General features: G+C 37.4%; 1 protein-coding gene across 2 annotated transcripts in view; it reads right to left on the bottom strand.

The window, feature by feature from the left end:
• Positions 1 to 1,194: 1,194 nt before the first annotated feature.
• The window catches only part of KCNN2 (potassium calcium-activated channel subfamily N member 2), a 105,503-nt gene continuing 82,868 nt past the window's right edge, over positions 1,195 to 23,829 (bottom strand). The window contains exons 6-10 of one of the 2 annotated variants that reach the window (XM_043514971.1): positions 12,879 to 12,989; positions 10,033 to 10,160; positions 7,188 to 7,196; positions 4,395 to 4,464; positions 1,195 to 1,777 (exon numbers count right to left, since the gene is read on the bottom strand). In XM_043514971.1, coding sequence (XP_043370906.1) covers positions 1,493 to 1,777; positions 4,395 to 4,464; positions 7,188 to 7,196; positions 10,033 to 10,160; positions 12,879 to 12,989 — 603 coding nt within the window. In that variant the 3' untranslated portion in view covers positions 1,195 to 1,492. The remainder of the gene's footprint in view (positions 1,778 to 4,394; positions 4,465 to 7,187; positions 7,197 to 10,032; positions 10,161 to 12,878; positions 12,990 to 23,829) is intronic. The other variant, XM_038403315.2, reaches the window with a different exon arrangement.

The following is a 23,829-nucleotide window of genomic DNA, read 5'->3' as shown; positions in this document are numbered from 1 at the left end:
TTTTATGAAAACATGAAATAGCTATACTTACCGATTTATCTTCAAGTACTCATTTGTGTTAGACTCCATCAGTTGACAGATAAAGATGATACCAACAAAGAGAGTTAAAGCTCCCCAACATCCTGTTTTTATAAATGGGAACCCTGCATGTAATACTCTTGTACCTTGCACAAATAATTTACTCAGGATTGCCACTCATGAATATATGCAGTAGAAAAGCCAAAGAGAACACTTCCCAAATGCATATATATGCCTTTTCAAAATTTCAAAGAGACTTCATTATTAGTGAATGAAAGGAAAGCAATGGAGTATCCACCAGTTCAATTCCATCACCTGGAACACTAGCTTCCAACAGCTTTTTTATGACCATCATGAAGAGCCTCTTAGATTAATCCTCACTTCATTTCTATGTTAGTTTGCAATCAAAGGGATTATCTAAATGTGACATGATATTTAGCACTGAGCTATGATGACACAGTAACTTAGGCTTTTCTCTGTAGCTTGTACCCACCATACAGAAATATATGACAAAAACAACAAAAAACAAAACAAACACCCTTTTGAAATGCAAATAGAAAATGCAGAGTAATTTAAAGGGACACTATTGACTTGAAAATCATATCTGTCTGGAAATATTGTATCTGCTATAGTTACAAGTCACTCCTAAACTGATTATAACTGCATGAATTAGGAGGAATTATTTCCCCTCTGTGTTTTTACTGTGCTTTGTGCATTTGCAGCATTTTATGAATAGTCAATTTCACTGTATAGGAAGTTAAATAGTCAGCTTCCCACTACTGAAAAAGGCCTTTATAAACATAAATAGGTGAGCAGAACCCCCCCCCCCCCCCCACCCATAAAAATACTACTAAAAAAAATCATGGAACATTTTATAAAGGGTATAGCAGAAACTGTTTTTTTTTTTTTTTTTAGGAAATAATCACTTTTAAAAAATTCAAGTTAACATTGTCCCTCTCAAGTGACTATGCATACACAAACTGTTTTAATGTCCATCCAGCAATTGTTTTTTTCCTCCCCTGTGGGCTGAGTTTAGAAAATCAATGTTCACCTCTGAAGGCTAATTAAGCTTAAACTTTGTCTTTCTTTAGTTAGAATCATCTTCTGTATTTGGCCTTAAAATAATGCTTAATAAATCTTTAAGAATGTTCAAGCCAAAGTGACCAAGCAGGTATGTGCAGAAATTAACCTTTTTATTATATTATATACTGTAATAGTAAAGTTTGTTTTAAGTGCATGAATAAAAAGTTAGTGAAATTACAGGAGGAATAATCTATATAGCAATAATAGGTGCATTGACAGGAAAAAAAAAGTTTTCACTCATTTTGGCCTAAAACTTTGTGTTCAGGTTTCCAGGATTCTGACATCAGAACCAAGATAACACTGATTAGAACCATAGGGCTTTACAATAAAAGCTAAAATATCGACCATATGATGGCAAAAAGTCTTTATTTTGTGGTTAACGTATTCTCTTCTAGCTACTCTCTGACGAAGTTGGTGGTGCTGTGGAGGAGGATCTCCGTCTCGACAAAGATCGTAATCTCTCAGCACTGTAGGCAACATGCTTGTCATAATTTTGTATCTGAGCTTCAAGAAAATCCCTCTGTTGTTGGCTGATTGTCTGGCTAATCAGTCCTGGGAGAGCTTGAATGCTACCAATTAAAGTTTCCAATTTAGTTTCCAGAGTAACAATCCTCTTCTCAAAATCTTCACTTCTTTCATTTAAGTCAGAAATCAGGTCATACATGATGTTTTGAGTCTGAAAGGAGAGGATGCAAGCAGAGCTTTATATCTGGTTTGCAAACAATTCAGTATGAAGTGTTATTCCAGTAGGGTTTCTGAAAGGGTTTTGTTTTTATATTTTTCCCCAGCCCTTTAAAGTTGGTACTGAAAGAAAAAGTTAGCATGTTGAATAAAGTGGAGGACTGATGATACTACAACAAGCACCTGTCTCATGAAGTAATTTTACTCAGGGCTTCAGTACAAATCCCCACTTAGTGCAACATTCAATGAGAAGACGTTAACATTAATTCCTTAATTAAGCTGTTTTAATTTCAAACTGTTGATGAACTGGGTAAAACAGAAAACCTTTCAGAAGTATAGAGATTTAGAAATGTGCTACCTTAATACTGGATTTATTCAACAAGTGGAGGAAGTCCAAAGATTCTACTATATCTGGAATAAATTCTGGAATTTTTATTCTTCTCTATATTTGCGTTAAATGGATCTTCATACTTCTAAGCAGTATGTTCTCCCCTTGATCAGCATATGGAGCTCTCATTAGTGTTAATGGAGCTCCTGATGCCGACCAAGGAGAAACTATACTTTTAAGGTACAACCATCCCTCCCCCTAGAAAACAAAAATGTAAGTGATAATGTAAGTGATAATACAAGTGATTTAGTAACACAAAGTGCTTTGAAAATAACCACATGCTCTATCATAAATATGAAGCATACAATTTTTATAGGTTTCAGAATAGCAGCTGTGTTAGTCTGTATTTGCAAAAAAGAAAAGGATGCATCCGATGAAGTGAGCTGTAGCTCACGAAAGCTTATGCTCAAATAAATTTGTTAGTCTCTAAGGTGCCACAAGTATTCCTTTTCTTTTTTACAATTTTTATACTTCATTTTCACTGCTACAAATGAAGAGTCTACACTGGGACTTGTTGCATCAATGATCCTTAAATGATGAAATAGAATTTAATTTATTTTTCAGAGTTCACTAGCTTTATGAGTAAGCAGAAGGGATTAGAATGTAAAAGTACATTCATATTTGCATGGTTGTATTGCTAAATCTCTTTACGAAACAATATTCTTGTTCATTAATAATTTTCTGTTATTTTGATTACTGTACTGTATTTTTCTTATGAGACTGGAATGCAGTGTCTAAAACAGAGATAAGAGTTAAGGTGGTTTATCTATGTCTACAGAGGGATAGTTCAATTAAGACTTGGGTTTAAACAATTAAACTGATGTGAAATAACCAGATCCTTTTTTACCTTGTAGGCAAATTTACTGAAGTGTAGTTAAGTTTACAGTACACAGAAAGGGAATGAACAATTAACTGAATGACTGCGTAAGGTGCAAGGCAGTGACGAATCAGCCCAACATCCATATTCTTTTTTCAATGCATGGTGTTTCAAGGGTGTTGGCATGATTCTTGAGGGCAAGCTACTATATATGCATCTCATGGGCAGATCTGTTGTCTTTATTAGTTGACATAAATAGGAAGTGCTTGAATTGCATCCACAGTAGTTAGCTGGGTACCCTTTTATTTTTAGAGTAGCAGCCGTGTTAGTCTGTATTCGCAAAAAGAAAAGGAGTACTTGTGGCACCTTAGAGACTAACAAATTTATCTGAGCATAAGCTTTCGTGAGCTACAGCTCACTTCATCGGATGCATCCGATGAAGTGAGCTGTAGCTCACGAAAGCTTATGCTCAAATAAATTTGCTAGTCTCTAAGATGCCACAAGTACTCCTTTTCTTTTATTTTTAGTTTAGGCAAGTTGGGGAATTTTGCCCAAGTGGGATGCATACTGAAGGATTCAAGCTGTTCATAAAGGCAAGCACTGAACAAATGTGGATTCAAAGCATCTGGGATAGATGTCTGAGATATTTATTTAAAATATATACACTTCTCGCTTAGCGACATATGAAGTTCAGTTTGAGCAGCTGCTATATACACATATGCAGATGTGAAACCTTGTACATTTTGGCCTCAATCCTATAAATCTGATTATTATTCTCTACAGAAAACACATGATATAATAGTACTTTGCACTTGAATGACACCTTTCATCTGAAGATCTCAAAGGGTTTTAAGAAGTTTAATTAATCAAGCTTCATAACACACTAGCAAAGTAGGTAAGTATTATCCCTATTTTACAGATATGGACTAGAAACACAGATGTAATGTAACTTGCCCAAGGTCACAGTAGCAGTGCTGGACATGAACCCAGAACTTCTGAGTTCCAGTCCCGCACAGTAACCAGTAGGCTATGCTCCCTCTCACATAATATGTAAATATAGGGAAGAATTTACTCTTTCACATATATAGCAAGACACAAACATGGCCCATTCCTGAAAGATACTAAACATCAGATCAGCCTCCTTGTTATATGCATTATACAAGGACTTTGCCTTTTTTCTGAAGTATCAAGTATTTGCATTTCAGACAGAATGATACTGGCTTTAACATAATTTACCACAGAAGACAAGACAATTGGCCTATTTTCCTATAATGACTGACTAAGGAAGAGTGTGTATTTATACCTGTGAACTACAGTGAAGAGATGAGCTTTTTATTCTGAACTATTCATTTTGAGAAGATAAATGTTAATTTATAAAAACAAATGAAATGTGAATTGCCTACTAACCTTTGCCAGGTCCACCAAAGTGTTTGCTTGATCGTTCAGTTTCCTTTGCTCCATTTTTACACTTCGTAATCTAAAAAGGTGGAATTTGAGGTCAGATATGTTTTTTTCCATATTAGGTCTTCTAAATAGCATGCATATAACTTACAAGACCAAATAACTGCATGGACAATGCCTTGAGTACTTCATATAAATTCAGACCTGGGGTTATGTGTCTGGTACAATGAGAAGCATGCTTCCTCAACACCGCAAAAAAGAAAGAGCAAGAAAATGTGATGTCCTCAAGACTATTATTTATCATGGTTAAAGTTGAATTCAAAAAAGGGAGGTAAAGATTTACTCATATTGTATGAAAGAAAGCCAAAACATTCCTTAAAGCCTCAGTATCATGACAAGTAGATATAGGAAGAGAAACAAAACAAGTCAGATTTCATCAATAATGTTATAACAGTCAAGAATCTTCCTATACCTACATGACTAGATACAGGTATTAGCCCTGTTCAGTCTGAAATGGATTGGGTTAGAAGGTGTTTGAACCTGATGAAAATACAGTGATAAGTGAGTTTCTTTTTAATTTTAAACAAACTTTTATCTGACCAGCAGCTAAATAACCAAAATACTTGTCACTATATTAATTTTATTGTCCTACTGAATTTAACTTTCAACTTACCTCTAAATACCATTAAATTTCAAAATATATATCAAACATTGTGCTGTTAATATGTCAGCAAGAAAATGCACTGCTTAAACTACAGCATTGTAAAAACTCCTGTATTTTTTCCTCTGGATGCTTGAGTAATTGCATTAAGTTAAATTACAGTTATGCACATATATTGAGAAGGGGAATGCAAGCTTTCAGTTTCTCAAATAGTATTAGGAAAAAAAATCAGTATGCTTTGTTAAAGGCCTGCATTTCCAACAAGGCCTATACAAATGGACAATTTTAATCAACTATTTTGTGAACTCAAAAACAGTGAGAAGGAAAAAACCCTCAATCATTTGATAACGTTAATTATATTACCAAGCTTTATTGCAAATGGTAACCTGATCAAACACACCAACTGACAAATGTTTTTTGTGTGTGACAGAATGGGTCATTTTATAACATTTTACTCAAAATACAAGATTAGTTTTGTATCACAAATATAAATTTCAGTATATAAAAGAGTTAAAACACCTCTAACTTCTGATTTCTTGCATTAAAAAAGGTAGGGGCTTGAATCTCTTCTCACTTATACTGGTTTTACCCTGGTTTAATGCCACTGACTTCAATGCTCCTGGGTTACGCCAGCATAAGTGAAAGGAGAATTAGGCCTAAAGCCAGGACAATTTCAGTTTTACAGGTAGAGAATCAAAACTCTAAGGGCAAAATTCTACTGTCAGTGAGATTTTTGTAATTAATTCCACTGTTGAGCAGATCTCTCCATATGATCAAGGCTACAAAACTTTTCCACTTTCTTCCCTGTCACAAACTCAGGTTTCCAGATCAAGATATGAGAGTGGTTTGCAGATGTACTCATTTGCAATAGGTTTATGAGAATTTAACCATTTAAGTGTGAATTGTTTGCTAAGGTGTTTCATTTTAGCTGACAAGCAGAAATTGGGCTCCTAACCACATCAAGAGGTCCAATGGATATTCTTAAAAAACACTATTTTCAAAAAAAAAGTCACACCACATGATACAAATGGAGAAATATCATGCACTGTAACTAGCATGTTAGACATGTATGCATAATTAGGGAATAGATTCCTGTTCAGTGGCAGTTCTTATTTTTTGGAAATTTCAACAGAATGAACTCAGGAAAGTGACTCCAGTTGCCATGAAACATATAGGAGCTGGAAGGTTTATTCTGTGTCTCAAGTCAGAATTTTTATGTAACCAAAATACTTCAGGAATTTTCCAAAATCCACAAGAAGCTATCAAATGAAGTTTGTGTTTGGATCTTTACATTAAGCAATTCATTTGTAGAAACATATTGACTTCCAACTTCATGCTTAAAAGAAAGCTGTGAAGAGTAAAATATCCCACTGAAGGTGTGTATTAATTTCTGTTGCTGAGGTAGGAGCAGCAGTGTGCTGCTGACATTCAGTCAGTGTGCTGGCTAGCTTCCCTTTTTTGGGCAAACCCAAAGCTTCATCACCTGATGGAGCTTCATCTTCTGAAACATTGTTGGTGCACAGAGCTGTAGCTAAGCACTTTTGGAATATGGAAAACTCCTGAAGAACATGAGTTAAACATTACAGCCCAGAACAGACTCATTGAAGATGCTTATCTCTGAAAAGTATCTACAGATTTGACTGTAGAATTATACCCTTAGTATTTTGTTGTGAATTTATTCAAACAATTGAAAAGGTACATATACATTTTATTTTCTAGCTTCTGAAGACACTATATATCGTACACAACCCAATTGCCAATTCGTTACACTTTAGCACACTGGACTAATCTTTGTGCTGACTTAAAGCCCATGTAATTCCATGGATAATGGAACAGCAGAAATACCAGCTGACAAAATTTGGCGCAGGGGCTGCAAAGGTACAGCTATTACTTAAAGATCATTCTTTAGCTGCAACAGCCAGATTAAAAGGAAGTTGGCAGATTTTATTTTTTTCTTAAAATATGGATATTCCAATTCCTTCCTTATGAACTTCACTTATCACAGCAAAGATCATGATTTTGGATCACATTTTCACAGCAGCAATCAGACCATTAAATTCACAAATAAAGAATCCATTTGTTGCATGCAGACAGTGGTAAATTCTGCAAATTTGAAAGGAACAGCTCATACAACTTACTTCCGAGCTCTATTTTCATTTTGTTGAAATAAAAAGACAAAACAAAAGAAAACAATCTGTAAAATATACTAGAACAAACCAACACAGGGGGTGGTGTTCATAGGTATACAGTCGGTTCAATTCAGCCGGTCCCATGGTTTCACCATTGGCTTCTATGGATCAGCAACAGCCATGGGTTAAGCCTGATTTGTTTGCACAATAATGATGGGATTTGCAATAGTGTTATACATCATTAAGCCTTCCATTTCTTTCCCATATTTCTTTATGCCAGCCTGTGACCCATGGATCTTCCTTATCCGTATAGAATATACCATTTATTAATTATGTCTAGTGGTTCCTGTGATTCTCCCCACACCCCATTTAATTTACATGAGGAAAAAGGATTACGAGTTGCTGAAGGCAGAGCCAGAAACAATAATTTCATGGATTTTGTAGTTTTTAAGGGTCAGAAAGGATCATTTACTCTGACCTCTTGTATGACAGATTCATGAAACCAGTCCAATAATTTGTGGTAGAACAAGAGAATAATGTGTTTTAAAAAATTAAAAACTAACCCAGAATAAAGATGGACAAGGGACATATTGCTAGGAATCAAAAGAGAAGTAAACCAAAAACCAAAAAATTTCATTGTGCCCAGGTACTCTAACTAAAAAAAAATAAAAAAATAAAAAGCACAATTCTGGAGCTGTACTCCTAACAGGTTATCATTGTATGCACAGAAGAGGCTCTCCAATCTTTTGCTAAAATACAATATATTATGCAAAGTATCCTTCTGAATCAGAAGCAAAGTGCTGCAGGGCAAAGGGAAACTCACCGGCATGAGCTCTCAGAGCCCTGGACTGGCATAACTAGAAAAAATGACCACTGCAGCCCAACTGAACTGACTGCTGAATAGTTAAGGCAGATGCAGAACAAATATCTGCACCCTTGTGCACCTTTTTGGGGGTCTGAATAGTGTGTAAAGCTGCAGATTGAGCCAGACAGGCTTTTTATTTTAAATTCATTTTTGCATATACACATACAAAATGCATGGCAAGGTTAAAATGAAGGAATATCTTATGTGGTCAAAGGACAGATGTAAAATGTGCGCGCAGGCCCCACGGCCCCACCATCCATCCATGGTGCACAGGATGACAAAGCCGAGTAAATACACGTCAGAACACAATCTTAGCCTACCAAATCCTAATCTTTTGTGGACTTTTTACATACAAGTATTTCTATTATAAGTGTTTACAACAGTTCTTCATTAAAATTTGCAACTTTGCTAAAGTGAACCAACATGCAGTGTTTATACAGTACTTAAAAACCTTCAATGCACTGCAGAAACATTAACTAATCTGAAGTGAAGCAAATATTATCCCCAATTTATAAATGAGAAAATTAATGGCCAGATTGTGCTCCCAGTCCCTATATCCACACAGGAAGAGAAATCTCCTCCTGCAGACCTCCCACCTCCTGAGCAGTGAGAGTGAATATACGTGAGCCAGCCAACATCATCCCTTCCTGTGGCTTGGACCACATGTAGGCAAAGGTTGGGGGGTTCGGGGGGGGGGGGGAAGTGGGTATGTGCACAAGCCCACATCAACTTGCATTTAGAATTTATTTAAAAAACCAGTACAACCAGAGGCTGAGCTAACTTTTCCTCACTATGTTGTGGAAGCTCAACTCATGGCAGGTACCAAAGGCTTCAATGAGCTGGGTTGCCATGCAGCTGGAAGAGTCAGCAGGAGGTCCCAGAGCAGGTGTGAAGGTGCCAGACATCCTAGCAATCCCCTGGGATCTGCATTTTTGGGGAACAGAAGTCCTTTCATTCCATGTAGCTCACGAAACTATATGCTAACATGCTCTATCTGTGGGTTGGAGGAACGGTAGTCCCCATGCACTGTATGTCTTTACTTTGAAGCCCAGAAGTTACTCATGTGAGGAATCTAGTTGGGAGGAGTCTTGGTCCATCCTCCTGGCTGTGGATCTGCTTTATGACAAACACTTATTGTGAATTTTAGGCCAAATTTAGAACGAAGCAGAGTTTCAAGGGCTGTATTATGATGATTAAGCTTACTATTACGACTGGGCCCAGCAGAGAATCTTGTCCAGTCTCTGTCTTTATCACTCCTGATTCTCAGACTGGTTTTATCCCCTGATGGGGATCAGGACAGGCTAGGGGCTGATCTAAATTATGCTGGTAAAAACTCCAAAGGGGCAATCTAGGGATTGCCAGAGTACAGCATGCTCTGGCCATGCTACTTCCCTGCCCAGATGCCAGGGGGTAGTGTAGGAGTCAGCTATGCCAACTACACCCACTGAGGACTCCCCCATACCAAGGAAATTCCCAGCTGAGAACAGACAATTACATTTTTGTCGCCTTTGAGCTGTTGGAACAGCTTTAAGGGTCAGAGAATCTGGTCCATTATCTTTTCATTAAATATTTGTTGTAGTAATAGCTTCTATTTTAAAGTGATTAGATTATTCTGACACGAAATGATTAAAATATTTGCTTTAAATGAAACTGACATACTTGCTGCATTTCTGTTTTCTTCAGTGATAAAAGGAGGCAACTGCTTTTAAGCCAATTCATACAATAGTAACAACAAACTCCTGGTAATAACATAACATTAAAATCTTCATGCTAATTTATGAAGCATGATAGAGAATTCCAGGAAAATGTTTACAAAAATTCAGATCATAGCTATGCACTCCTGGCCCAGTTTCTTTTGTGAACAAACACTACTCTAAAATCTTATTTTGCTTTATTCTACGAGAAAGAGAAAATTCAGAACCCAGAGCAAAGTTCTGGGGTAAGGATAGATAAGTCTGGACAGAAAAACCAAACCAAAATAGTACTTACTGATGAATAGCTTGCAAGAATTTGCGTTGATGTTTCCTTACTTTTGCATGGTCTATCTTTTTAACCAGCTTTGTATTTTTATAAATTAACCATGTTTCCCTGAGTACATTGGCAGCTGCATTTTTCACCTGTTTAATAAAAGAAAACACCAGACTCACAAAAATAGCATTCATGTCTCTTTGAATTTTCTCTGGTGTACACCATCTTTCAGAAGTACTCATGGTCCTAGCTATCTGTGGGGTAGGGGTGCTGTATGAAGCTACAGCAGTGATGTAGGAAATGTGATGACATGACCAGAGACAATGAGGCCTGTCTAATAAATTTATGCTTCTTCTAAAAGTGATATTTGTAACAGCTTCCTCTGTGGCTGAGAATCACATCTGTTTCTGATAGGAACTTGACCCATTTGGTGTTCTCAGTATGTGTAAATTATATGAAACAGACATTAAAACATTACATGCCCAGTATTTAACTGGATAGATTGTACAGGACCAAAAATCGATTTCCCTATTACAAGTTTGTGTCTTCTCGTCACTTCCTTCTTGTAGGATTTCTCCCTCTCACTTCTAATAGTGATTTAACAGTCTTTTCCTCTGTTTGCTTTAAATGAAACTGACATACTTGCTGCATTTCTGTTTTCTTCAGTGATAAAAGGAGGCAACTGCTTTTAAGCCAATTCATACAATAGTAACAACAAACTCCTGGTAATAACATAACATTAAAATCTTCATGCTAATTTATGAAGCATGATAGAGAATTCCAGGAAACTCAAGAGATGCTCAAATAAGTGTTTCTGTTTTTCTTTGTTCTGGTTTTCCCATTTTTGTCCCTCCACTTTCTCCGAGATAAGCATATTGTCAAAACCTTACAGCTATGTTTACGGTATATGATTCATGTCTGTTTTGTATTTTTCTAAAATGAGGGTCTCTATAAAATGATATTCACAATATAAAATGTAAGGAGACCTTCAGTTCTCCTATACCCTCTGATGTCCCCAGTGTGGCACTCACAATACTTATACAAATATTGACAAAGCATTTCAATGTATTGATGACTAATGTTAATTGATAGGATACTTCCTAAGGTAAATATAGAGTATTCTATTGTAGCTCTTATCTCTCTCCTTATCCCTCTCTGTCTATGCCTCTATCATATCCACCATTGCTGTAGTCAAGCTAAATTACAGTATACACAAGGGAACAATGCAGAGCTGCAACTGGATCCTGCAACTAGCAGGAGCGCCCAGAGACAACGGTCCCAATCATGTACCATTGTAGTCACTGGGAGCTTTGCCACTGATGTCAGTAGAAGCAGAATCAGGCTCACTGAACCTCACTGAAGTCCTTGCTCTCCCCTTAGCTTTGGACACCATCAGTTTGTGATTTATGGCAAAATCCACCTCTTGTGTTTTGTGATCTAACAAATATTCAGAAACAGGAAGGTTGTTTGCTTTCCTTTGTATTATCTGAGTGGCTGAGGTTACTGCGCAAGTATGCTTTGAGGCTAATTTAAATATTACACTGAGCTGATGTTTAGATTTATTTGGAGGAATAGATAGCTAGAGAAGGCAGATAGTCTGGGATTAAAGAGAGGTGAGTGAAATGCTAAATTCACAAGAGCTAGCAAATTTGCATGAATCCATTTTACTACCTAGATTTTCATTTGTCGTTAAAAGATATTACAGAGACAAGGCAGATGAGGTAATATCTTTTATTGGACCAACTTCTGTTGGTGAAAGCTTGTCTCTCTCCCCAACAGAAGTTGGTCCAATAAAAGATATTATCTCACCCACTTTGTTCCACATTGGGAGGGGGGGGAGGAGAGAGGGAGAGTTTTACCTCCCTGTTACTCACATTCATGGTTGGCATGGTTCAGTTTCTTAATACCTATGTGACTACCACCACCTTCTTCCTAATCTGCCAGGTTGTTTTTCCTGCTTTTGCGTCTGACTGAGCAGACTTTTCTCACATAAATAATCCCCCTGAAATGAATGAGACTAATCAAATGAGAAAGGATAAACTCCATTATTTGTTCCCTTTACATAAACATATTCCTCCTGGATTGTAAACCTTCATTGTCTTCGTAGCTGTGATGCTTATATTTTCTGACATGGTTATTTTTAAAGTCAATTAATTAAAACATTTTCTTATTGAATTTTAGTTTCCATCTGTGAAATATCTTTAATGGGTGTATGAGATTGCTATATTATTGCAAGTGGCTGATTGAATAACCCCATGTGTTCAGTAAATGAAGCAATAGCAAAGACTTGACAAAAAATAATTTGTGAATATTTTTAATCCTGTTTTTCAAGATGTTCTCACATGTAAGGAAGCATCTCATTCTTTTACAAAAGAACAGTTTTTCTTCTTGTGTATGTTTGGATTTCAGGATTTCAATCTATATCACTTTTTAAATTCATATAATCTAATAGAACTACAAGAACTACCTATATGCTGTAGTTTTTTCCTCTCATATGCTGCACAAAACTCAGTCTAGTTTAATACATAATAAACTCGTCTTTCAGAATAATATTCCGTTCTTTGCTGGTTACCTCAGTTACCTTCCAGCTTTGGTCTAGTTTCAATATGTCCCGCTGTAAGAGAATCTTCAAATCTACTGCCATTGCACCAAATCCTCATTAGGAGTGAGAACCTGCAACTTCCGTTGAAGTCAATGGAAGTTCAGGTGCTCAGTACTCCCCAGAAGGCACCCAGCACCTTGCAGAAGAAGGCCCATAGAGAAGTAGAAGAAAGAAAATTATATTTTTTCCCCAATGCGTCTCAGAAATACATTAAACAACATTCCCTTTTCAATGGGGAATATAAAGATCTGCAGGTATAACTTACTCTTTTAGTTAGCTGGGTATCCATCATGAAATTATGCACATGTTTTTCAGCTTTGGTAAGTTCTAACTTCCTTGCAACCACAGCTACCACCAGCGCCGTGCACCCTGCACCCTGAAAACAACAATAAAACAAACCCCAAGGAGTTACTACTGTGTGCGTTTCAAAAGCATTTTTTAAGAAGTTTCTCCTTCACTGAAGAAATATGAAAGGCATGAAATGAATCACCATTCTTGATAAATGTGATGAATATAGTACAGCTATTTTAGTTCAGGGTTATATAAAGAGTCTGTTACCATAGACTGGTAAACTGTCATGAAATCATCAATTGTTTACTGAAGAGCATCACTTTAAGGTCATGCTTTTTTCCTCTAGGAGTTGAAAAAAGAAACGGATTTTAGAACAAATTCAGTTTCTAATGTCTGAACAAGAGCAGCCAGATACAACATTTAAAATTTAGAATACATCCGCAAATGAATCCAGAAAGGCCCGTTCATAGTCATGGTATCTGCAATTGCTAAAAGGAAGTAAGATTGGATTAGTATCTAGCACAATAAAACTAGAAGCTGTTTTAAGGCTCTCTTTAAAGTCTAAAGATAAAGTTACCTTAAATCTAGTTTTTAGTCACTTATATATACTTTCATGTAGAGCTGGTCACAATTTGTTGTGCAAAATCTTTTTTTTTTTTTTTTTTACGGCTGCTACTCTGTAACCTGAAATATGACAGATCACATCATGATGGTATGCATGAAAATGCACACTTTTTACCTTTGTTCAAAAGAGGAAAGGTAGAATATTACTTTTGGATTTCTTCTTTGCACTTCCATGGAAGAAAACAAATGTTTATTCTTTTAATAATAAATAGTTTACAGAGATAGCACATTAATTTAAATTGGGATTTTAACATTTTATCATTATTATAAATACATGGAATTATCATACTTTGCACTTCCAGAGGGCCTTCCACTTGAACTAAGATGTGGATTCCCATTTTAAAGATCAGGAAACAGAGGCAGAGGCATAGATAATCTGTACTGTTATGTTAAATGATGGCATAATGTTGCATAATCACACCCTCCCCCATTTTTTCCATAATTAACACTGCCTAAAAATATCCAACAATATTTTCTGTTGGAATTATATCTGCTGGATAAAAGCACAATTCCCAGTTGCAAGAAAGTCTTATTTTAAGATGACAGACTGAAAAACTGAAAAATGTATTTCAATTATTGTACTTTGAACATTATGCAGGACAAAGGCAACAATAAACTAAATCACTGCTTCAAGCTCCTGCTCTCTCTTCAGAGGAATCTTATTTCATCAGAAACAAAACAAATCGGGGAAGTGCACACAGCTTTTGGAATTTCAAAGCAGTAATATACTCTATCTGGAGTTTAGACTGTTTGGTTCGGCTCATTCCTGCCTGTTAGACTATATTTTATTTTAAATTGCATATTTTGTGTTGATAAACATCAAGTTTTTAAGAACACTTGGGAATTCCAGTTATTATTCACAGACCAATTTGAAAGGACAAATACAGAACAAAAGCAGTATTCTGTGAGTACAGTTAAAAGGTAACTTTTGGATATACTCCTGAATGCTATCATGGTCTTCAGCCATCTTGATCTATCTTTAGAACAGAATCTGCCAACCAGGTTTTTATTTTTTACAAGAATTAGAGAGCAGCAAGGCCTGCTAATTAATTGCCAAGACTTTGTAAAACATGTCAACATGATGACTTGTAGCCATTTCAGAAAAGGAGGAATTTATCACACAGAGAACAGAATTTACTAATCCATTCTAGCTATCCAGGGGTGAAAGTAAAATGGAGCTCTTACTGGTAGGGGGCCACTCTGGCCTCTCCTCCCCCAGAAGGAGAAGAGCCTCGGGCAGAAGGGGTGGCGCTGGGGGTCAGCGTCTCCCAGCCAGTCCATCTGCGCTCCCTGGTCTGCGCCACCCAGGGCTCCAATGGTGATTTAAAGGGCCCAGGGCTTTTACACCCCCCATCAGCGCCCCTGCTGGGTCGTCGCTGCCCCTTTTGCACCCCCCCCATTGGCGGCCCTGCTGGTAGGAACATGGCAGGGCCGCCAATGGGGGGCGCAAAAGGAACAGTGATGCGGCAGTACTTTAAAGTCAGCAGTATGGGCTGGTCCTGGCAGCCACTTTTACTGGTATGCTGTACTGGTCCATACTGCCTTACTTTCACCCCTGTAGCTATCCAGAGCTCATAAACTAACTGTGCCAATTTTTCAAGACAGCCTATAATTGTGTATATAGTTTTACAGTGTGCATAACCCTTCCTTTGTTCAGTGCAAATAGAATTCACATACTCATCACATGTGGAAATATACCTGATTTGCATATGTAAATAAGCATTAAATAATTGCAAAATCATAGGCACAAATTTAGAGACAGCCTTTTAAAATGTGGCTTTTGTGCTAGTTTTTATAACTGACATTCCATTAAAACTCATTTTAATTTTTTAAATGAGATCTCCTGCATTATTTTTCTAACAGCACCACAAATTCTTAAAACACTATATTTAATACGGTGCTGGTATTCTGGGTGATGGTATATTTTAAATGAAAGCATGTAAGTCCCTATTTTAAGTAAAGTAGATTGAAGTATTTTAAACAATAACATATATAATAAAATAATTTTGTATCCATTACATAAAATTTAATTATGTGATTTTATTCAGTCTTCCCAGTACAGTTCACAAACACCTTAAGTAAAGGTCCACCTGCCTTAGGAAATTATTTTTTCTCAGCCTCTTGACAAGTGGTTGCTTAATACAGGTTTCCCTGTAAATTATTTCCATTTTATTTCATAATAAATATTCACAAAATAGAATAGAATAAATTATGAGCAGATATGCAGTTAAATATTTTCACATAAGTGTTCTAGGAACTCAGAAGTTGCAGGGCAAAATTGTACGTAACACATCTATTTTATTTAATGAAAGTGGATAGCCGTTGCTAAAAGCAGAATTAGAAGCATGATATTTGTTTTTCAGGAGCACTGAAAATTATGCATTAGAGGGGTTTCTAGCAAACTACACAGTAAAATGATGACCTGCCTAGATTCTTCTATTGTCCAAAAGTGTTAACAGATCTGTTTGGCCTATCTACTGACACAAGTGCAGATTTCACCCCATTTCATTGAAGTCAATGGTCAATCTCCCATTGACTTTAATGGGACCAGGAGTTTTCCGATGTTCTGGTCAATACCTATTTTTCATGGTCAGAAAATGGGAGAGTTTGAATTTTATAGTAAATGTACACTATAGCCAGCGTGATGTATAACAACATGTTTACATCATTAAGTGAACTCTATGAATACCAATGAATGACAAATTCTCAGACCTTCACTCATGCAGAGTGACAAATGTTGGAATGGACCTGACTGCATGATGCCTGCAGATGCGAGAGCTATCATTTCTCAAAAGTCTATGACGTCAATGGAGCACACATTAGAGAGTGGCTCATTTCTGAAGCAAAAGCCTGACAATCATTCACAAGCGGACATTTTCCTTGACCATTGATCTACATTTTACCTGTACTGTAGGATGATGTTTCAGTTATATTTACAAAACAAAAAAGAGCATTCCTCATATCTTCATTATAGACACGGTCCTCCCTAATAGAACAAACATGAATGAGCTTCAAAATCAAACAATTTCTAGTTCAAATGTTGGTCTATGCTATGTCTTGCAAAATCAATTACCAGGAATCTTGCTTAATACCACGAATCTAAAATAAGACCCATTGTTAGAAGACATATGTGTATGCATTTGACCCATTTTTGGGTTTAGGTATTTGTTAAAAATATTGAGAGCCTAATTCTCTACTCATTTACACCAATGTGAATCAAATTGCTATCCTGAAGCAAATGGACTTGCAACAGTGAAAAATGGGCATGAGTGAGAGAAGAATCATACCTGACTACCTGGATAGAAGTTTCTGGCACCAGTCTGGAACTTTAAAGGCCTACAGCCTCCCAATCCAGCAAAGAGAGGTAAAATAACATATTTTTTTTTGAGATAACCATAAAAGTGAAGCATTGAAATCTTCCCCACGGGAAAAAAAAAAAAAAAGATTGTACAGGCTGTCATCTTCCATTTGGACCTCTCTCTAGGTGCTCACATCCAGGCTACATCTAAATCTTGCAGAGTCTTTCTGGATAACATCTCTAAGATACAGTCTTTCCTATCCATCCACAGAACTAAAACACTTATACAGGCTCTCATTACTCATGTCTCTACTACTGCAACATCCTTTTTGCTGGTCTTGACAAATTTAATTTTGCCCCACTCATATCTATTCAGAATGCTGCTGCAAAGATCATTTTCCAAGCTCATCGCTTTGGCCATGTTGCCCCTCTCTTTTTATCCCTCTACTGCCTCCATCATTGCTATTGCATTAAACAAAAGCTGCTTGTCTTCACATTTCAAGGGCTTTTACCATCCATCCCCACCACACCTATTTTCTCTCACTATCAAAACATTGACTCCTGCCTCTGACTGGGCCATGAAACCAGCATCCATCACCCGCCTGTTAAATTTTCAAACAAGCATCTACATGCTTTCTGTCATACTGCCCTTCATACTCAGAGGATCTCCCTGTAAATATATGCAAAGCTACCTCATTATCCTGCTTCAAATCCCTCCTTAAAACCTTCCTTTGTAGTGATACCTACAAAAAAAAAACACACCTGACAATGGTTAGGCTGTGTTCCGAGACCACTGCCTAACACGCTGACCAGTCGTCTCAGTTTTTCCTTGTACTCCCCCATTTGTCTGTCTTGTCTATCTTATCTATGTCTGATACTTAAATGGTAAGCTCTTTTGGGACAAGGACTGCCTTGTTGTATAGCACTTAGCATAATGCAGTCCTGGTCCATGACCAGGGCACTTATATGCTACATTAATACTACTACTAATAAACAGCTCCCCAGTGGAGCACAATAAGCAAAACAGCAGCTCTAGTGGGGAAAAGGCAAATGTCACCCAGAGGAACCAAGGCAACAGCAGTAATAGCTAAAGACAGGCCTGAGATGTAAAGTCTGGCTCAGTTTCCAAGCTTTCTTCAAATACAGAGGTGTTCAGATTCATGTTTTCAGCTTAGGCACAACACAAAGAAAGGCCAGAACTGCAGTGTTTTGATCTGGACATATACAAAGCGCAGAGGGTTTGGAGCTAGGGTTGTAATGTGGGCTCAGTTTTAGTGATAGCCAAAGAATGGTGCTGGCATCTCTTAAATAAAAAGTTTGAAAAAAAATCTAAGACGATAAAATGCCCAGGAATGCAGCACTGAAGACAGTGTTTAGTCAGAGCTTTAGAATCTTGCACTTGGACTTGAAGAAATTCTAGATTTCACTGAATGAACTCCTATGGCATTTCCTTTTGATTCTGCCTTTGGCAGGGTGACAGAATTGCATTTAAATGTTGGTAATGAACCAGGCAATTGCTTAGTCTAGGCCTACCACCTATTGTTTACATCTATCCATGCTTGTGGTGGGGGCTATGAGGAATAGAAGCAACTTTATGCTCAGTGGCTCAGCTGGAAATCTCTTGGCAGCTTTGGTCTAGCTGGACTGGGAGTGAAGTGTGTTCTTTAGTGCTGTAGTTGTCACAAAAATGTCCTGCTATACTTGCCTGGTGCTGAGAGAAGGTAGCTGCCACATTTTCTTGCTCATTTCCCTTGGGATCCACTGAGGCAGAGAGAAGGTCCGCTTTGCAGACATATGTCTCTGGTGGGAAATTTAGCTCTGCACCAGAAAAGGCACAACATTCCTCCTGCTGCTCTGCATAAAATGAAGAGCCTGTAAGAATTTAAACAGATACTCTGTTCAGTTGGCTCTCTAGTAGGTGGGCTTATTGGACCAGCCAGAAAAAAAAAACGTCCTTTTTGAAGCAACAGTGCTCTCCAGACAAGCAATGTAAGAGTGTTGAAAGAGGAATCCACCCATGAAATGGACACAAAGCTAAGGAAATGGGAGTCATACAGCAAGCTCATACACCTGAGTTTTTGCATTTATCACAGTTGCCTACAGGGAGTGAGGAGTAACCCTGCAGTGCTGAACAGCGCAGGAGACGTAACCGCACAGTTACTGTATTACTGTATCCTCCAATCCAAAACTGTTACCTAAAATTGTTTTGCATTATGGTCCTTCTATGTGTTCAATAGCTGTGCCTAGCTAGTAACTGGCTTCAGTGGCATTTCTGCCCATTTGAATTTGATCCACTGTATTTGAAACATTTAAGTTTCTTCTACTCATAGTGTAGCGCTTGAGCACATTTCCTTGCTTTTCATCGTCTTTCAGGTTTGTCAGCAATATTAGAGAAAATACAAATTGTGTGAAATACTAAAAATGACACAAAATAACGTAAATTTAATACCCACAGACACTCCAGGACCCCAGGAATTATCTGATAAGTACAGAATAGATCCAGTTTTAAAAATAGATCCAAGAGACAAGAGAAAGAGAGGGCCAGATTCACTTTCTGATAGTACTGACTCTTACAGCAGAAAGTCTATTAGGTGAGAAAGGGGATTAACGTTTTGCAAGACAGGTGCACTCTATCCTGTACCAGAGAACCTGCAAAGGGTGGGTGGTACTGACTGAGAGATGCATTGATTCAATGCAGCCCAGTGGTGGGGCTCCTATGGAGCCTCTGATGGGTTCTGAAGCTTTAATGTCCACAGCAGAGAGTGGTGGTGGAAAAATTGCCTTTCCTCCTTGGAGAGTGAAAACTTCTTTCTGCCTGTGTGCAAAAATCTTTGCTGGAATGAGGAGATGCAATTGTCTTCTATGGACCAGAAGGGGTGTATCTAGCTCACCCCTTGCAAAAATGGAAATGTTAGTTTTGTTCATTCAAGACAGTAGTCGTTCTTACTGATGGTGATCTGCAAGTATCTGACAGTCACATGACCTGCTGAGTTTAAATATATTGTTTTCAGTACAAGCAGGCACAGCTAAATATTCAGACTGGTACCTAGCCACATACACATGTAGATTACAAAGCATTGCAGGTTGTGTACTATTGGGAGATAAAAATTAAATTTTTTCAACTCACAAAACAACAGTTTTCCCATAGTATTGCTACAAACTATTCTTCATTCCAGTCAATAACTTCAGGCCTTTTAACTTGCTGAAATTTGATTTTGACTCCTAATGGCTTCAGTTAGCAAATTGAGCATCATTAACTTCCTTCCCCATATTACGCGTCTGCATGATACTAGTGTATTTGGAGCATACGGGTTAGAAGAAAGACATCACTGGAGGAAACACAAGTTGTTCTGAACTGTGAGGTCATTATTGATATTTATTATTAAATTGTCAGAACTTAGCTTGTTAAATTCTTAGCACAACCATCTTAGTAGGGTATATAAAATGACATTAATGTGCATGAAAGATATTTTCCCTTACTCACAGGAAAATGAAGCTGTTAGAACTTTGTTTCCATAATTGTATATGTGTACCATCATATCTATTTACAAAATGATAAAAAAGACTCCCACTAACACTTACAACTGAAATGCAGGAAAGCCTTGGGTAAGTCTTTAACTGACAATGCCATCTATTTTCATCTGGTTGATGTTACACAAAAATTGACTCCTTTCAGTTCAGTCAAACTTCTGCCTCTGGACTGGGCATTAGTTTTAATGATACATTTCTTGAATATGGCTCACGGCACTATGTTTTTGTATTCAGAAGCTACAAAATTAAACTGCGTAAAGCTCAGTTTTTCTAAAATTCAAATACAAGTTTTTAACTATTATGATTTAGGGTAAATTCATGACTTCAGTACACATTATGCACAAACGTCAGTTCACAGCAAACTGGTATTTATTTTCTCTTTTTGGTTTTGGATTCTTAACAGAAGATCTGTACCCAATGTTAACACTTCAGCTAGATTCGCCTCCTTTTCCTTCATTACCTATATACTCTCATATATTAAATGCCACAAACTACATTAATGGGATGGTACTATTGAGATTTTGCTACACACACACACACACACATACAAAATCATGACATTCAAAGTTATTGTTTCAATACTAATTGTATGTAGTATTTTCTGTTACTGTATATAATTATAGTATATTTTTCTGCTTTACTACATAACTGCAGTGCATGTCATAATGAGGGAACTTCAGTTAATGGGAGTAGGATTGGGCCCATAGATGTTTGCATTTATTTTCCTTTAAAGAAAAAGCAAGCAAGGCCAAGAATCATAGAACTGTAGGGGCCCTCGATAGGTCATCTAGTCCTGCCTTTGGCATCAAGGCAGGACTATGTATTATCTAGACCATCCTTGAGAGGTGGTTTGTCTTACCTGTTAACAACCTGTAACGATGGAAATTCCACAACCTCCCTAGGTAATTTGTTCCAGTGCTTAAGTACCCTGACAGTTAGGAAGTTTTTCCTAATGTCTAATCTAAATCTCCCTTGCTGCAATTTAAGCTCAATACTTCTTGTTCAGTCATCAGTGGAAATGGAGAACAATTTAACAACCTGTTAAATACTTGAAGAGTGTTATGTCCCACTTCAGTCTTCTTTTCTCCAGACTAAAAACATACCTTTTTTTCCCTCACCAATCTTTCCTCAGAGGTCATGTTTTGTAGACGTATCATCATTTTTGTTGTTCTCCTCTGGACTTTCTCCAATTTGTCCACTTCATTCCTAAATCATAGTGACTAAAATTGGCCACTGGAATTCAGTGGCCTTATTAATGCTGAGTAAAGCGGAAGAATTGTGTCTTGCTTACAACACTCCTGCTGATACATCCCAGAATGAACTTTCCATTTTTTTTTAAACAATATTACACTATTGACTCATATTTAGTTTGTGATCTACTATAACCCCCAGATCCTTTTCTGCAGCACTCTTTCCTGGTAGTCAATTTTCATTTTGTATTTGTACAATTGATTATTCCTTCCAAAGCATAGTACTTTGCATTTGTCCTACTAAACTTCATCCTATTTATTTCAGACCATTTCTCCAATTTGTCAAGATCATTTTGAATTCTATTCCTGTTCACCAAAGCACTTGAAACCCCTCCCGGTTTGGTATTGTCCACAAACTTTATAAGTAGGGGGTCTACCAAATTTACAGCTGTAAAAATTGTGTCTCCGACTGTGAAATCTGATCTCCTCCATGAAATCTGGTCTCTGGACGCCCAGCTCTGAAGGCAGAGTGGAAAGCAATGGCTGCTGGCTGGGTGCCCAGCTCTGAAGGCAGTGCTGCTGCCAGCAGCAGTGGAGAAGAAAGAATGGCATGGTATTGTGGAATAAATGCATCTTAAACAGTTTGCAAAAGTGTGATAATGACCTTAACATATACGTGTCTCTTTTCCTGGTTAGTTCTCTCAAAATAGATCAAATTAAATATACTCCAAAACCAAATTTACTTTCAACCCAAAGGGAAATGTTTCTGGAGAGTTACGAGCACCTGAAAACAGTAGTTTCAAATAAGAGTTCCTCTTTAACTGTAACAGAAACTGCACACTGTCTAATTAACATTGAGAAGACCTGTTATAAAGAGATATGTAGGGACAAATTATTTCAACCTATGCAAATGCTGAGTATGTTTAAATTGTGCAGGAGAGTCTCACAGAGCTTGGGGGGGGGGATGGAATTATTTCCCCCACAGGGCTGAGGAACATCTATGCTGCATCTCCATCCCAGCTTCAGTAGCTCATGGTCCTTAGTGGTATGTAGAGGCCACTGCCCTTCACAGTCACATATCCCAGCTCTTCCCTAGTCTGTCCCAAACCCCCTATTCAGAAGCATGGTTTAGCCTGTGCAAAGCCTTCTCCTTCCCATATAGCAGAAACACTGCAGTCCTGGTGCCTTTTAGGTATGTTAGAGGAGGTAAGGTTTGCCCCTTTTAAAGCAAATACAGACTTTAATTTTCAAAATGATATGTCCTTTAGTTCCTATGCATCCCTGATTTACACCTGGACTTTGAGAGTTGCACCTCAGCAGGACAGGCTTGAATACTTGTTCCTTACTAGAGATTTTTAATTGGCTCGTAAAACTAGTGAAAGCTAGTACGTTAGCATCAGCTTGCCACAACTATCTTCATTGTGACTATTCCTGATAACTGGTCACCTTTGTGAGGAAGGGGTTCAGATCCAGCCCTTAGAATGTGCTATCTAAAGATTTTCTGAAAGAAATTGCCAACCCCCACCCACCCACTTCTACTGTGCAGTTTAAGAATACCTTCTACATTCGCTTGCTTCATCGTTAAGCTTAATGAGCTCTCCAGTGCAGGCATTTACTTTAATAAGAATGGTATTCAAGTTGTGCAATGAATCTTACTGCAGAAGATAAAAAATAGAAGTTTCAGCAACACAGGAACACAGAGCTGGAAGGGAACTCCTGTGTCACTGAGTTCAGGCCCTTGCTATTGCAGGCCACGCTGTTTCTGACAATAACTGACAATTTAGCCACCTCAAAGAGTCCGTAAGATAATTATTTGGTTAAAAGCAACCCTCAATCAAGCTACATCAGACATCTGTGTGCATCCCACAATATAGCAGTTATCACAATCTTCATTCTCCCATTTATTTTAGGAACATAGGATCTGACATAATAGATCCATCTAATCTAATATCTTGCCTCTTGCCGTGACAAACACATGATACGTCAGAGGAAAGCAAATCCTTAGCTCTGTACAACCATCATGTCCCATCCTATTCTGCAGTGCTGCATGTCAGAGGAAAATATTCCTTCCTGATCCTTGCAGAAGGATTTTTGGATGCCATTATTTTCTCTTGCAGAAATACAAAAATGTATACATTATACATAAAATTATTTTTAGATTATCTATTTAAATTTTCAGAGTTGTGGAAAATTATGAGGAGGGTCAGACAATAATTATTTAATGACTATAAACACAAATTCAAAAAGTTAAAGTTTATAACCATTAAAGTACAAATTGTCAA

The sequence above is a fragment of the Dermochelys coriacea genome, chromosome 5 (assembly GCF_009764565.3).
Source record: "Dermochelys coriacea isolate rDerCor1 chromosome 5, rDerCor1.pri.v4, whole genome shotgun sequence".
NCBI lineage: Eukaryota > Metazoa > Chordata > Testudines > Dermochelyidae > Dermochelys > Dermochelys coriacea.
Note: the sequence above shows the minus strand (reverse complement) of the source record. Positions and strands in the feature narration are given on the sequence as shown.